At 32.3% G+C, this 17,428-nt stretch overlaps 1 protein-coding gene across 10 annotated transcripts in view; it reads right to left on the bottom strand.

Annotated features, from left to right (window-relative positions):
- Positions 1–17,428, bottom strand: part of LOC108973496 (mucin-19) — a 243,468-nt gene that overhangs the window by 194,987 nt on the left and 31,053 nt on the right. For all 10 annotated transcript variants that reach the window (XM_018940866.1, XM_018940843.1, XM_018940877.1 and 7 more), the window contains exon 3: positions 13,693–15,322. In XM_018940866.1, the coding sequence (XP_018796411.1) occupies positions 13,693–13,881 (189 nt within the window). In that variant the 5' untranslated portion in view covers positions 13,882–15,322. The remainder of the gene's footprint in view (positions 1–13,692; positions 15,323–17,428) is intronic.

Consider the following 17,428-nt stretch of genomic DNA (forward strand, 5'->3'; position numbering starts at 1 on the left):
GACACTTGAGCGCATATTGAGCCACTTTGAGCGCCATTGAGCCAAAAGTAGCGTTATTGCAAAAGAGATTAACTAGCATTGTACGCATGCTTTATAAAAGTGGTATGCACTAAATTTCGTATATAAATGACATTAATTCATTTTTTTGTTTAACCATGAAAAATAATAATAATAAAAATTTTAAAAAATTAATGTTAGAAAAAAATTAAAAAATTAGAAATAAAATAAATTAAAAAAATCCAAAAAATATACATTTCTATTTATATATATAAGAATAAATCTTGCATAGAATATGAAGTCCTAACCTAAAATTTAACTTCGGTGCTGCTTAAATTGCCATTTGACTTAGTCAACACTCACTGCTGGGCGCTTTGTAAAGGTCATGACATCTCTGGCAGCTGTGTGTACAATTAAGAATCTTCTGCAATGCTATGTTGTTGCTTGCAACAAGATACACATACGAAAACACTCACTGGAGTAGGTAGCCAGAGTTAAGTGGTGTTATGTGCGTTGAAAAATGTTAACATGGTTTTTAATTAAATTCCTTGCTGTGTAGAAATGTTGGGCGCTTATGTTTAGGGGGATGTCAAAAGATAGAGCGTGTATTGTGCAGGCGGTAGCAAAGCTGGTATCTTTTATACACACATTTACACATATGAATTCCCTGCATGTATTCATATCTAAAGATATGGCAGAAGACTTGTATGTACTATATTCATTCTACGCACTCATTTGGAAAAAGGAAGTTTTTCAACTTTTTTCGTGAAATTCTTAATGTTTAATACTGTAATATTGCCTTAAATGGTTTTACTTAACAATTCTGAAGCTTAGCCGCTAGAGAGTTGCAACTTTAACATAGTGAGTTAGTTTGAGCCAAATAGGTTATATTTTACATAAAATATTTAATGGTACCTTTTTTAAAAACAAAGTCTCCTCTCTTAAAAAAATTGTCATGTAAGTGCATAAAGACTCTTAATTTTAACTTTTAAGGGATATTGAGCCATACGAGCAATTTTGAGCCAATAAAGTGTGATATTGTCTACAGATTTCTAATGGAGATTTCTTAAAAAACTCCCCGTCACATGCCGTCCTAGAGCATATAGATTTTAAATTTTCAACTTTAAAATGTAATTGAGCAGCATTGAGCAATTTTGAGTCTATTAAGTAAGATTTTATGTATTGCTTTTTATATAGATTTCTTAATGGTCTCCTCTCTTAAAAAATATACTTATAAAACACATTGGCTTTAAATTTTAAACTTTAAACTAATGCTGAGTCATATTGAGCCACAGTAAGACATGTTGAGCAGCACGTACATGGAACATATTGGCAAATTTATGTAACGCAAAGATTTAAGTGCTTTAAAGTATTAAACATAAACACATAGTACTACGTAAATAATTTTTTTTTTTTTTTTTTGCGATAAGAAAATATTTTGAGCAATGTTGAGCAACACTAAGTCATTTCAAACTACATTGTGGGCTCTTACATCAAAACAAAAACAAACGATTTAAAATAATTGAACATAATTTGTTAATAGCGCAAGATTTTTATACTTATAAACTGCATATAGTGCGCGCATAAACATTTTGATCCATTCGTTTTAATTTCCTTCATGACTTATTAGGAAAAACACAAAAGCGAAAGTATAAGATAGTGAAAACAATATGATTTCTCAGAAATATATCTGATGCATAATTATTGTCATTCTGTGAGCGGTTTTCAGCCAGTTTGCAAGTTTTTGCGCCAAACGACACCCTTTGTCAGATTTTTGAGCAATTTTGAGTTAAAAACTTAACTAAAAGGCTAAAAAGTTGATTTAGATCATTTGAATTGAGAGCGTAATCAAAAATTACTTGACAAAAATAAATAGAAAATATTCGTCTTCGCTTAAAACTTTTCTAATAAATATTTACAATTAATCTGCAATTACATGTAGGCATTTGTAGGCATTTTGAGTCACTTTGATTCACTTTGAGCTAATAAGATTAAAACTTTCAATTATAAAAGCACAGATATTTGTAATCATATATGTTGCTTATAAGAGTATACCGCTTAAATACCCCACACCGTCGCAACTGCCTGCAATTCGAGCCCCTTAATATACAATTTTTCACATTTCACAGACAGCAATAAACAGTTATGTGCACAAACACAAACAAGCGGAAGCTTTATATTTGCATACGAGTAGTAGCATACTTGTAGGGGTTGTTCCACGCTTGCCATCCTATCGTAGACATAAATATGCCTGCCTGTCAGCCTTTGTGTCAATTTTTATTTGCTTTTCCTCTTGCAGTTGCCACCACCTTCTCCTCCGTTCCGTGCACTCTCAACTCCCGTTTGTGCTTCAGCTTAGATATCATCAGCTAACATTGCTTTGCACTTTTTCTGCTTTGAAAACTCTTTTGATTTATCCTTCTTGTAAGCGTGTAAGCATACATAAACGTATGTGTGTGTGTGAGTGGTATACATGACAAACACTTTAAAAACTCAAATATTTGCCTTATCAAGCATTTGTGTTTGCGGTGCAAAGAATAAAATGCACAACGGCAATAAAAAAGTCAAAGCAAACAATACTGAAGAAAGGATTCCTTGGAGATATGGAAATTCGCACTGGAAGTGCGAATGATGAGCAGTAGCCTATGCATACATAGGCATATATGTATATATATATGTAGATGTGTGTACTTAAAGTTTTTGGTTCTGTTTTATATATCTTCAAACATAATATGCATGTATATACTTCAATATCTTAGATATCGATACCCGAACTGCCGATATCGGGCTAATATAGCATATAGCTCCCATACAAACCCATACAAACTGAACGAAGTCATGTGGGGAGATACCTTCACAATTTAAATATTTAATGAAACTTTTCAGATCGTACTACTATAGCATAAGCTGCCATACAAAGTGAACGACAACAACCAAGTTGTTGTAAGGAACCTTTTATATTTTTGAAGGGTATTTTAGTTTCGTCGCAACTGAGTTAAACATTTTTTTATTGCTTTTATTGCACTTTATATATCACCTACCAATTATTATTTCATAACTGTTCTTTATAGTACATTACCTATTATACGTTATCTTTATAAACAATTCTGAAACTTTCATGCATTATTTTATATTTTATATATCAAATGCAAATTATTGGCTAATATCCCATATCTGTCATCTTTTTCCATAAAAATATTGTCTGCCAAACTGCTTCAAATTTCAATTTTCTAGTACGATTTAATGCTTTCCTATGCACTAAGCTCAGCTGCGCGCCAAAGGTAAACTTCTTTACCGTTAATAAATTATTTATATATAATGTATATACAGTAGGTATACAGTAGGGCTGCAGTGAGTAAACTTTAAATGGCGGTCAAATTAGCTTCGCCTAAATTATAAGTATTTTTTTTTAATATTTTCGCGGTAAGCCAACGCACACAGGCAACACATACGCACACAGACAACACATTAGTGTTATCTAACTGGGTTAGAGCGAGATCTGCCTTAATGACCGTTGTGAAATGGTAATTATCTGGGGCAACACCCACGAAATGTGCATGAGAAATGACTGAGCTCACTGCGCTCGTGCGTGTGTGCCTGCGCGATAAGTGTGTTGGCTTGTACGCGTTACAGTGAAGTGCACAGCTTTATAATCCTTACGAAATTAGAAAATATACCATTTCATATTTGAAAAATGATGGCAAGCAATTTCAGTTCCCTTTCCTCACCCAAAAAAGCAGAAAACTAAATAAAATAACTGCACAACGGAAAAGTAAATAGCAATAATGGAAAAGCAGACGCCAGGCTCTCGGCTCTCGGCATGGTCAAGAGCTGCGCTGAAGTTCCAGCTGCGCAATTATGACGCGAACAATTTTTTGGCAGTATGAATTAAATATAATATTCACTATTCATTGGGTTTACAAGGGTAGGTGGGCGCTAAGCGGGCGGAGTGGCTGTACACTGTTGGATTTTGCTCGCAAACTAATTACAGACTAATAAAACGCCAGGCGGGCCACTGCAAGTCTGTTGATTTCAAAGTAGTGGCGCAGAGGCGGACACAGGCATTCTGTTTTTGGTATTAAAAAAATGAATATAATAAGAAAAAGTGGTTGATGCTAAATGTCGAAATGAGATTCTGAAAATGTGGATTATTTTGATGAGTCCTAAAAAGAAATTACTTCAAGTAAGTCTTAACTGTCTTACTGACTTACTGTCTTAAAAAGCTGTTATTATTATGGGTGGTAAAACATAGAGAAGAATTATATATATGTATTTCGCTTTATCTTTATAAATACCAATTCCTTATTTTTGTACAAAAATTTTATGAGTTTGTCCATCCGCCTGTCTGAATTTGAGCCAAATAATCACTCAGTTTTTGAGAAATCGACCTGAAAGTTTGTATATGCTCCATTTTCTCCCCCATCAACTGCTCATTTGTTGAAACTCTCGATATCAGCTGCATAAAGCATATAGCTTTTATAAAAACTGAATGACCGGCATCGAAATGTATGGAAAACTGATGAATGTGAAGAGATTACTTTAAGAAATGTGGCATGAATTACTAGTCAAAACAACGCTCCAAAGAAATTGTGAAGATCACCAGTATCATATAGCTGCCATACAAATTTATCATTCAAAATCAAGTTCTTTAAGGAACTTTTGGTAATTGTGAAGGGTGTTATAGCTTCGGTACAAACGAAAATATTTGTTTGTTTTAACGTTGGCGACACTTTGCTTAAACACTTTGTGTTAATAAATAGCATAAAAAAGTAAAGATTAACTAAATATTTTTATTTTACCTTGGAAATAATTGAACTATTTTTTTAATTTTAAAAATCCTTAAAAATAAAAGCCATGTTGTTTTATAAAAAACATAACTTAAAAATTTATTTTATGGCTGAAATTTGGATGAAATAAATTCACACAAACWTACATACATATACGCATTAAAAATCGAACGTATTTATATACCTACTAGACAAACGAAAGCGATACTAAGGTTTATATATATATTATACATATATTATTTACACATGCATATGAATTAACATATAAAAATCTAAACTAAATTTTTGTCAAAAAAACCACATCCGACAGCCTTTCCACACTGCTGTCGCAGCATTGTGCTGGACTTAAGCCGTTCCATCTTTAGTTGAACGACGCCATGACACCCAAACGAAGTTCCAAACGTATAGAATAACAGCCACAAACGCCAACATCGGAGTAAATGCAGCATGTGAATTTAAGGCTGACCCACCACTTTTCGGTGCCACAGGCATAGGATCGGGAGGTGCGGCACCCTCATCTCCTTGTCTGTAGCTTTTCATTGTTTTCCAATATTAAAAATTCTTCAACCAAAACAATGGATGATGAAATTTTAGTGATCCAGAAAATTGCCAATGTTTACCGAGTTACCGCTGGGTTTTCTATGCGCGTTGCTTCCTCAAATGCAATCCACACGATATATTTTCTTCAAGAAAGAGTAAAATAATTTGTTTTTTCTGTATGCAAAAAAAAAAAAAACAAAACGAAATGACTAGAAAATCTTAAAGGATTTAGTCAGTGACACAAATCGCAAATATGGGATTGCCACCTAATTTGAAAAATTTTCAAAATATTGTAATATAAACTATATGCACACAAAGATTATTTACAAATGATAATGAGGGGAAATTATAAAAAATATATATTATAGAGTTGCCACCTAATTTGAAAATAATGCAAAACATAAATAATTTAAATCACCAAAAAGAACGTTAACAAATGATAATGTAAAAAAAAATTTAAAACAAGAAAAAAAAGTTAACTTCGGTTGCACCGAAGCTAAATATCCTTCACATGTGCATTTTTGTTAGTAACTATGTGTTCTGTTTGTATGGCAGCTATGTATATGCTATAGTAATCCGTTCTGAACATTTTTTTTGGAGATCATATAATTAGTAATCAAAATTTCGTGAAGATAACACATCAAATGCGAAAGTTTTACATAAAAGCTCTTGCTTCCGATCGTTCGGTTTGTATGACAGCTATATGCTATAGTAATCCGATTTGAACAATTTCTTCGGAGATTACATTGTTGCCTTAAAAAATAATCTATACCAAATTTCGTGAAGATAACACGTCAAATGTGAAAATTTTCCATACAAGAACTTGATTCCGATCGTTTAGTTTGTATGGCAACTACATGCTTTAGTGGTCCGATATTGCCAGTTCTGAACAATGAGCAGCTTCTTGCAGAGAAAATGACGTTTGCAAAATTTCAAAACGATATCTTAAAACTGGGGGACTAGTTCGTGGCAAACTTAATATACAATGTTCAGGGTATAAAAATATGTTATTAGGTTGCCACTTATTATGAAAATATAGATAAATAGTAAAAAAAATTAATGTTACAAATGGTAATATAAAAAACACTATCCGTTGATAGCTTGTGTGAATTCCCTAGATGAATATGCCGATAGATAGTTTACCAAATAACGTTTGTATGTTTTTTGTTGTATTTCTAGAATTTATAGCTTTTGTAGCAACTTTTATTTTCCTTTCGGTGACCCCAATCTCTAGCAATTTAGTTTAAACGCAAAGTAAAAACTCCCTTTGAGGAAAACTTTTCCTTTTTCAATTTCCAAAAGCAAAGTCACGAGATTTTTATAAAAAATATTACTTAAAATTTTTAATTACAAATGCATGAGCACTAGGCCAGAATTTTGACGTATATTCATATACATAAGAAGTATTTTTCATAATCGACAATGTAAAGAGTATTTTGTAGACACACGAAATCGATGCTAAAAAAATATATATATATATACACATACATATGAAACAAAATATGAAAATTACAACATACAATTATTTCACAAAAGAAAGGAACAAAATTATCGAAAACATCGACATTAGGACAGCCTCTCACACCAATACACTCAAACAATTTGTACTAAAAACTAAATTAAGCCAGCCGCAACCAATGACCACGCCAAGCTGTCTCTAATTAGTGCACACACACAGACATATATATTTATTCAGGATCATGACGTTGGCGATTGCATTGCGTCGAGACTAGCAATGGCGTTGGTATTGACGCTGGCGCTGGCTTTGACGTTGACGTTGACAGCATTATGGTGGACTTAAGCGACGCCATCTTTACTAGAGCGACGCCATGACACCCAAACGAAATTCATCACATATAGAATAACGGCAACAAACGCCACCATCGGACTAAATGTAGTGGCTGACGCACCGCCTTTTGTTACAGGAGCAGCAGCAGGAGCCCCTTCTTCTCCATCTCGTCCACTATTCATCTTTGACACTAATAATAATCCTTCACTCGAACCTATGACGTTATATTAAATGACCTGGAAAATTGATAATGTGTGTCCGGTTATGCTTCTTTAACAGCAATCCACACGCGCACACACCAGATATTTGTATTTTCTTCGAGACGTATAATAATTTTTTTGTCTATATTCGACGAATTATGCAAATAAAGTTATTAGAAAACTGAAAATTGTTGCTGTCTGTGAAAAAACCCGGAACAAATGTAAAATTTTTACTACAATAATGTCAGCGGCTATTTTGTTCGAGTGAAATTCTCATTGCAGAAGTTGGTTTACACACAGGTGTGAAATACCGGCAAAGTGATTTCCCACTACATTTCCTTTTTTTTTTGTTTGACGATACAAATGGAGTTTTGAAATTGTGACAAAACAATTTCAGTATACTATAAGGTCTCTTATTTTACGTGGATGATCCCGCGACAGCAAATTCTTGATCCAAGCGCATATCGTATAAAAGTATTTTCGATGAAATTGGTAATGGTTAAAAGCATTTAGAGCCATTTAAAGCTATATTTCTTGATTTTTACGGAAAATCCTGAATAATTTCAGCAACAATTTTGAACTTCCCTAGCAATTTTATGCACTTCTATGAATAGACTATCACAAGGCAGATATTTTGTTAAAATTTTTAAAAATTATATGTATGTTGGGTCACTTTGAGCCGTTTTGAGCTATAATCCTCGGTTTTTGCGCGAAATCCTGCATAATTTCAGCAATTATTTCTGACTTTCCTAGCAATTTAAATAATTTCTGAGTAGAGACTGTCACATAAAAGAACTTTTGATCAAACTGTTAAGGATTAAAAGTATATTGATCCACTTTGCGTCATTTTGGTTCATCATTTTAGATTTTTACGCAAGCTTCGGAATAGTTTCAGCTTCGGAAATATTTTATACTCTTCTAATCATTAATTTTCACGTGAAAGCACTTTTGTTCGAATAAATAAGATCAAATTATCACAAAATCCTGAATAATTTCATTGAGAAATTTTTACTAGCCTGTCAATTTTATACATTTCTAAGCATAGGCTTTCATGTACAAGCACCTTTGTTTAAATTGTTAATAATTCAAATCATATAGAACCACTTTGAGCGATTTTGAGTTGGCCCCCTCTGTTAAATATTCATACCAATTACAACATTGTGTATTTAATTTCACTCAAAAGGCACATTGATTTTCCATCTAAATATATGCCGACTGTTGCGTTGGAATCAGCTATCATTATTGATTGTCCAGTGAGAATTTCATTTATTGGAAGTGGAGTTATTGCATTTTAAGTGTCAGTATGTTTGTATTATCGGTGTGAACATGAGCTTCGAAGAAAGAGCTAACATCAAATTTTATTTTAAAATTGGTAAAACGTTTAGCGAAATAATTGAAGAAACAAGTTTATGGCGATGATTGGCTATCCCGTAGCAGAGTGCACGAGTGGTTTCAACGTATTCAACGTGATCGTGAGAACATAATTGACGATCAACATGTGGGCCAATCAAAATCCATGATCACCAGAAATTCCATCGAGACTGTGCGTGAATTCATCAGAAATCAGCCGAAATCATCATCGAAATTCATCGATTTATCATATTAGGGTTTGCGAAAGGTGTGTGCAGGTGGTTTGTTCCGCACAAATTGATTGACGACCAAAAATTATTTCACGAAGGACGATTATTTGACCAAAAATCACATTTTAACCAGACTTCAAGTTTACTTTACTATTTCACTTAACAAATCGTTTGATGATTTATGTTATCAGAACCATCAAACAGCATTTTAATAAGCTTCTCTTATTAAGATGTTGAACGTTAAGTTAAAAACTAAAGTAATTTTTTAAATACTTCAATCACGAAAACTTGAAAATAAATTTCAAACTACCTTGAGCTCTCGATCGCTTGGCAGATGAACTGCACGGATATCAAAATTAATTTAAGATTTTTAAGATAAGATTTTTGTATAATATATTCTTAAGATTGAATACAAAATTTTCTAAAATAATTATGGTACAACGAGCCTTTGAGCCACTTTGAGCTAGAAGATTTGCAAAACATACTAAGAGATTAACGTTAATCGTAAAGTCGTATATACAAATTCGTATCTTTTACGCTGCAAACTCGTGGATTTAGTCAAATAATTTGCCTTCACCGCATATAATTGTGCCTAAATAAATATTGAGCCGCCTTGAGCCACTTTGAGCCATGAGCCTATAAAATATTCATGTGGAAAAGTAGAGCACATTAAAAATTGCGATTGTGCTGTGTTCTGAAAAAATGCGTCAAATGATGGTGCTTGTAAATTATGTACTCAAAATAGTGAGTGCGACATTGTCATACTAATTACTTTATGTAAGCAGAAAATTATACTATTCGTTTGGCTATTAAACATTTCAATCTGAAGCATTCAATTAATTTTTTGCACACCTTTAGGCATTATGAGCCAACTTACCCTTATGAATTATTCAGCTGCATTTTTCTATAAATAGGTGTTTTGAAATTACCTTCACTTGGGATTCCACTCAGACTGGGCTTAGCTTTACTTCCTAAGCACATTGAAAATTTAATATTTTACTACTGCTAAATTGCTGAGCAATAAAAGTCTTCTTTAAGCCGTTAAGAAAATTTTTAATAACTTTAATTAAAAACCACTTTATATAATTAAAAAAATTCAGGAACAAATAACTAATAAATATCTAAAGGTACAAAGTCGAGAAATAGTCTTTGAAGCGAATATTAATGGTTACGGTTTTAAAAGTGTGTCAGTGCATTTCTCTGACTCCGAATGACTATTGAACCAATTTCACCGGCATGTTTTGGAAAATTGTTAAAAAAAAAAGTTCTAAAATCATTTTACAATTTCAATTTATCAAAGCTGACAAATATACTTCATTATAAAACACTCAACTCTTTTATTTTGAGCCAGGTGGTCTCAAGTTTTAACTTCAACCTAAGCGCTTTATGTTAAAATAAGTTGAAAATAGATGGAATTCTTAAAGGAAAAATAACTAGATTAGGTTAGATCAAGTTAAATAGTACTTTAACCCAATTTCGTACGATATTAGACATTTTGAGCCACTTTGAGTCATATCCTGCCTTAATTCTCTTTTATTTCGCACAGTATTTAACCACTAGTGAGTAGTGTTAAAAACTGTAAATAAATACGGATACACGTATGTAAGAATTTCAGTGTTGCATAGATCATGAATATAATACGGGTACCACCAGAACGTAAGCATGCCTAGTAGACCACTCGGCCAGCCACTTTGGGGCCACTTATGACGCAAATAAGCCAAACGAAAGTGTGTAAATGAAAAGTATAATGGAGGGTCAGGTATTCAGGTAATTCGTGTAATGACACAAAAACCGAGCATACAAGACAGAAAGAGAGCGAGTGCAGGGGAGAACAAGAGTAGGTAGGTTAAAGAATGTGAATATAGAGTGCAGAAAAGAATAACTTAGCTTACGAGTGCCAAGTGCACCTACATACAAGCATACACACAGCCACACATTTGTATTTACACAAGCGCCACAGGTCGAGTGAGCTTATACCACTGTTAGTTGGCGAATGAGTGCACCTTGTGTTTACATAAAAAACACGAGTCATATGAAAGCGCTTACTGAATAGTTAATTAATAGGATAATACAATTAATTTGTGGGCAATGAATGTCTGCGTTTAATTCAGCGTATATGGACATGAAAAGGCACGTGTCTGAACGCGCGAGTGGCTGTGGCAGTTGCATCTTTGAGTAGAATGGTAGGGGGCGTGTCAAAAAGAGACAATTTGAGCAACACGCATCTACCTTCCTTAGAAGGTCCAATATAAACTAAAAAAATAAAATAAAATTAAAAATTCGGAGAAAATTCATCTTTTGATGTAAAGTTGAATTTCGGAGTACAAAAATTCGGAGTAAATGAAAATTTCAGTATATGTTTTCGGAGTTAATTCTAATACACTTTAAATCATCTTATATAATATATTATTTTCAATATTTTTTAAATATCGACATATAAGTTTTCTAACTCAATTCAAAGGCATATAATTTCATTAAAAATTATTCATAGCATAGTTCGGAAATATTTGTAGAGTTTGCTCATTACTGACAGTTAAATGATACAATGTTCGGTTATGACACGTAGATTTTTTTAGAAAAGTATTTGGTAGCTTACTTAGCTTTCTCTGAATTTACAATTCGAACACCCATAAGCTCGAATACAATATCAAAAATTAAACTATCTTTCTCTTAAAAAGCTATATTCGTTGAATATTCATATAACTTTCAATAATTCGGAGATATTTAGGAGTTTGCAAGAACATTTATAGCAGCCATGAAAGCTTTAGGTATTAACTTACCCAAAAGTTTCAATATGTATTTCTAGAACTCTCAAACAAATACAAAAAAAGAAGAAAAAAAATTAACTGTTCATATTTTGGACCGGAAGACTACAGGGGGCCTATTCTGTAACTCGATTCGAAAAAAAAAATCGAATTCGAATTCGAATTCGAATTTTTTTTATTTTGTAACTCGATTTTCGGATTTTAAAGCTAATTTTCGAATCAAATATTCGTTAGCGTTTGAGTTGTAGAAAGCAAAAACGAAAATTGTACGTATATATTCTGGCACAGAAAATTCATCTTTTGATGTAGAGTTGAATTTCGGAGTACAAAAATTCGGAGTAAATGAAATTTTCAGTAAATGTTTTCGGAGTTAATTCTAATACACTATAAATCATTTTATATAATATATTATTTTCAATATTATTATTATTATTTAAAGCTAATTTTCGAATCAAACATTCGTTAGCGTTTGAGTTGTAGAAAGCAAAAACGAAAATTGTACGTATATATTATAATTATCGCATAATTATAAAGTAGATCCGAATTTCGAATAGAATACATTTACGAATCGAGATGCAGAATAGGGCCCCAGTTACATTTTGGAGGTTGTATAAATTTTATAATTCGTAATTCAGTAATCGAGCTAGCCTATTTAAGCTCTTCACTTTCCATTCCATTAAAGTATATTCTTGCATGAGTAGTTAGCTTTTTAAATTTTTTTTTTCATTTCTTATTTAACTTTGAATGGACTTGGGTATGACGCGATGGAGCGCATCTCACTTTAGACGAGATCAGATCTCTTCACTTTATTTACTGCTAGCTGCTTTTTGCTAACATTTTTGTTGTTGCCGGGCATTCTGCTGCCGCTTTGTAGCGTAAAAAATTATCACCTTGTTGACTTTTTTATAAGCTTTTACCATACTTCCGGCTTGTGAAAGGCAGCCAAGTTGTTTAGGACAAGTTTCATCTTGCACGAAGCCAAGGCGTTTATGTGGAAAATTGCTGAATGGCTCAAAGGCTTTTTTGTGGCTAAGTATTGGGACAGGATGGAAACTGCGGCTGCTTATCTTCTTTGTTTAATGAATTTGTAAGCAAATTGCATTGCAAATAAAAAATGAACTCAATTTTTCTTCTTATGAAAGTTAAAAAAAAAGCTCTTATAAAATCGTCAAAGCTTGAAAGGTTTTAAGTGAAGCTTCCATTCATTTCTGAAAATATTTAGTCCGTCGTTAATTAACGTTTACAGAAATATTTTGTTGATTTTATTGCCTATATCTATACCATTAAAAACTGTGTAAGGCTCTGAAAGTTTTGAAGAAGTTTCGTACAAAACAAACCTTTTAACTTCCGCTACACTCTAATATAAAAACGAACTATATTAACACAAAGCTCATTTTTAAAAAAAACCTTACTGATCGTAAAATTTCGATTAAAAAAATTTTATTTTCTATATACAAACAAGACATCAAAATATTAAATATGGACTCGAAAGCTCTAAGCCAATTTTGTACGCGCTATGCGACAAATTAAACCTTGTTGGAGTTTTTATCAAAAGCATAAGCAGACAAACAGATAGTCATTTAAAAGCATGAGTTTAAGAAGCTTACATACTATATAAAGCTTTGACAAAAGCTAGACAGCTAAGCTTTTATGTAGCTTTCATAAATTGGTTCACAAAAGCAAAGCATTGAGGCAGCAATCATATATTAAAATTACATATATTAAATATAATCTTTGTGCATAAAAATTGACGTTCAAATACAAAATATGAGAGTTGTGAGCGAAAAGAATATGCAGCTAAATATATATTTTAATGAATGAAAGCAGATGAAAGCTTTGAAGCTCATAAGCTCAACATTACTTATCCAAAAATATTACAACATAAAGGCTTAAATTATCAATTCAAAACTTAAAGCACGCTCTTGCGCTCACTCTCGTTTCTTATTTGAGTTTAAAGCAAGAACGTGTTCAAGACGTTGCTAAGTACTAAATAATTTTGTTTTCGTTCATGAAAGCATACGAAATACTACTAACCTTAATGCTGTCATAGCAAGCGGTCACCTTTCCATTCTGTACCTCGACATTGGCGGGCGGATGAGCGAATTTGCATTCGGTGTCTTGGCGGGAGCATTTATTCCTCTGAAATTCACGGCACACCTCCAATTGGAGCCAGCGTGAATCTTTGCCATTCAACAGGCTATTCACATGGACGACAGCTGCCATTTTCTTATTATAGTTCTTGTTGTTATGAGAGTGTTCACAAAAGGTTACTTGAATTTGGGGTTTATTGGTAAAATTAATTGGTTTTTATCAATTTTCACAGTTGTTTGCTTACGGGTTCACACACGGGTAGGAGAGCTTGTGATTTTTTCTAACTTTTTTGTTTTACTGCCGCTTGCACGCTTCACATGTGCCTGCACTTGGTAGTTGTACAAGGAGCTTTTGAGATTTATGCGTAGTAGTCTTCGAGACTTTTTTTTATTATTATTTCAAAACAAATTCTCCTCTTTATGAGCTGTTATCAATGCGAATACTTTGTAGCTTTCCTTGGGGCACTGTTGTGCTTTTGACGCTTTTACACGGGAGCTTTCGCAAATCTGCAACCGATTTTGTTGTTCCCTTGCTGACTTCGTTGTGGATTTCTTTCTTAATTTTTTTGTTTGTGAAATTTAACAAGAAAATACTTTTACCGGTCTCTTGTCAGTTATATGAGCTTTTTTGAAATATTCCGGTTTTAATAAATTGTAAATTTGAGTTTTACGAATTATGCGAAATATGTTTGACGTTTACGGCGTGGTTAACTGAATGTTGGAACTTATCAGCGCACGTTTGTCCAAATCGCGGTTCGTCGTTATGGCAACGCGGTTTAGTCGTTGACTAGAAATTCAAAATTTTTTGTTGGTTTCAGTGTTTTCGGATAGTTTATTCCAGCAATCTTTTGGAGCTTTTCTGAAAGCTCGCTGCCAGAAGCGTAAGCCACGTAAAACAGTATCGCAAGAGTGGTACTCGTTTAAGTTTTGCAACTATTTTATTTAAGTCTATTTACTGCAGCACAACAATAAATTATCGAAACCAATTTAAAAATTTGCACACGTTTGGTAAGAGCAGAAGCTTTGGTATTAAAAATAAATTCACTTTTTCACTTTAATTTGCTTTCTTGCTATATAAATATATTAGCGTTTTGTATATAAATGTATGGGTAAAAGCCTGGGTAAGAGGGGAAGCGGTTAACAAATTGGTTTCAAAGCTCAAAATTACGGGCCTTCTTTCAAGCTTTGTTTTTAAGCCACGTTGCAGCTGCGCACTATTCCTCCGTTTATTACCTTTTCACTGTTTTCACTGAAAGCTTTTAATCGGAGAGCTTTTACGCCAAATTTACAAGCTTTCACAAGTTTCAAAATATTTTTGCGGACACTAACTTAGTGAAAATATGTAGATATTGTAGATAATTTTGCGGATAGCTTGGAGAGGGAGTCTTTTTTGCGGGTATACTTATAGAGCAGTAGTTAGCACTTTTAAGATTGGTTTTGGTTTTTATGAGTGGTCTTTGTGTTTATTTGTTTAGCTTTCGAGTTAAGTTTTTTCTTTAGCTAATATTTAATATGCAAATGTTTGTGAGTGATATAAAGCAATTTTGAGCATACACACGCTGTTTTTACAATATCTGAAATGAAATAAAAAAAATAGATATATAAAATTACACATGTGATCGATAGCCATACAATTAAATACAACTAAGTATCATTAGGAAGACAGATATTTATAAACGTATATCTATACTCTCTACATACATATGCATCTTATTAAATTTTTTCTTTAAAATATATATTGGCTTTACTACTTAAGGGGCTGCATAGTAAGAATTACTAAGCGTAAATTTTTTATATTTCAAGCTTTTAAAATAAAATTAAAATTAGTTTTTTTTTTCAGAGTAAATTGTTTAAATACAATTTTAAGAATTGCATCATTAATTAAAGAAAAACGTGTAACTTGCAGGTTTCACAGTTACATTTATCCTTCGGAGTTTATAGAGTAATTTTTTTAAAGAAATTTGAACGATTGCTTCAATATTTAATGCAATTTTTATAATAGTAGTTAATATAAGGTTTCGGAGTAAATTCCAAAAATATCTCTGTCATAGATTTTTATATGTAAGCACTTTTTGGAGTTTTTAATGCGCTTGTGGTGGTATACATATACAAATTACAATAATTTAATTCTAAAATATTCTTAAAACTTGTTTGCTAAACAAGTTACCCTAGCGGGTTTGATTTTCGGTAAATGAGTAATATTTTTCTGAAGGTTTTGTTAATGCTCATTAAATTCATTTTAGTTTTGAAATATTTAAATTTGAAAATAATTGAAGAAAGCTTTTTAAAAGCCTTCGATAAAGCTTAACGCCTTAAAAATATTTTTCGGTTAAATTCTTTAGCATTTCTCAAAATAAGAAAAGAGTTCAGTAAAGCTTTACCGAAGCTTTTAATAAGCTCGATTTGACATTTTGAACATTTCAATTTGAAAATATCTGGGGAGAGTTTTCCGAAAGCTTTCGATAAAAGCTCAATAAATCCCTTAAAAAGCGTTTTTATTTATTTAGCAATTATGTAAATTAAAAAAAAAACTTGGTAAAGCTTTTCTGCAGCTTTTAATAAAACTCAATAAATATTTGTCAGATTCTTTCCTTGAAAGTTCAATAAATATTAAGCACTTTTTTATTTGTTTAGCAACTCTGTGATTTAACAAAAAGCTCCATAAAGCTTTCAAGTTGTTTTTTTTTTTTACTAATTTGAAAGTTTTAATTTAAAAAGAATTAGACAGAGCTTTCGATGTAAGCCTATCGAAGCTTCTAGTTTGAATTTTGTGGCATATTGGTAGAAAACATTGTTTTGATACCTAAAATATTCTGGCATATTTTTGTTTTTATACAGTATGCTAAAGAGCTTTCTTAGCACTATTAGCTAATAATTATTTATTTTATAAGCTTGTTGCATATATAAGTTATAAGCTTTGAATATATTTCTTAAAATCTAGTTATGCTAAACCTATTTAAAACTAAGGTATACATATATGCATCTTATCCATCACAGCACAAGCACCAACAAATACAAAGAAAGCACACAAAAATACAAGTACTAAAAATATTTCGATTTTATTCACTAATACAGATAGTTGTTTGAAATATTTCGCCAGCAATAGCCCGCTTGTCGCAAGCAGTGTACATATTTTTTTTTTTTGTTTTTGTTTCTTTTGCAGTACATGGCCGTTTGCTAAATGATCTACATTGATAGCATTATGAAGCATTTCTAGAAGCACATTTCTCTCCACACAAACGAAATCTATGTGGGAAATCAAACATATACGCATACATATGCACGCATTTTTTAGCAATTCAAAGCAAATATGTATTTGTTGTTTTTCATTTGGGTAAGGACTTAGATTCTGCTTGTATGTTTTTGTTGGGATGTAGGCGAGTAGGCGAGGGTTGAAAGTAAATTGTTGCAAAAATGACTTACCACAGAAGTTTGCTTGGCATTTGCTGACGAGTTGCTGAGGTCAGTGCGAAAAATTGGAAACATTTTCACACACGCTCACACATACACGCATATGCATGAAATTATTAGACTGAAAATCGACAAATACATACAAAAGGTTTATAAAAATCTCTGGTAAAACTAAGCATAAAATGGAGAATGGTAGATGATATGCAAAATTAATGAAATTTTGTATCTAATAAATGCAGAAGTAATTATTAAAAAACAAAAATAATTAA

Source organism: Bactrocera latifrons, unplaced genomic scaffold, assembly GCF_001853355.1.
Source record: "Bactrocera latifrons isolate USDA-ARS-PBARC rearing strain unplaced genomic scaffold, ASM185335v1 scaffold_110, whole genome shotgun sequence".
Classification (NCBI taxonomy): Eukaryota; Metazoa; Arthropoda; class Insecta; order Diptera; family Tephritidae; genus Bactrocera; species Bactrocera latifrons.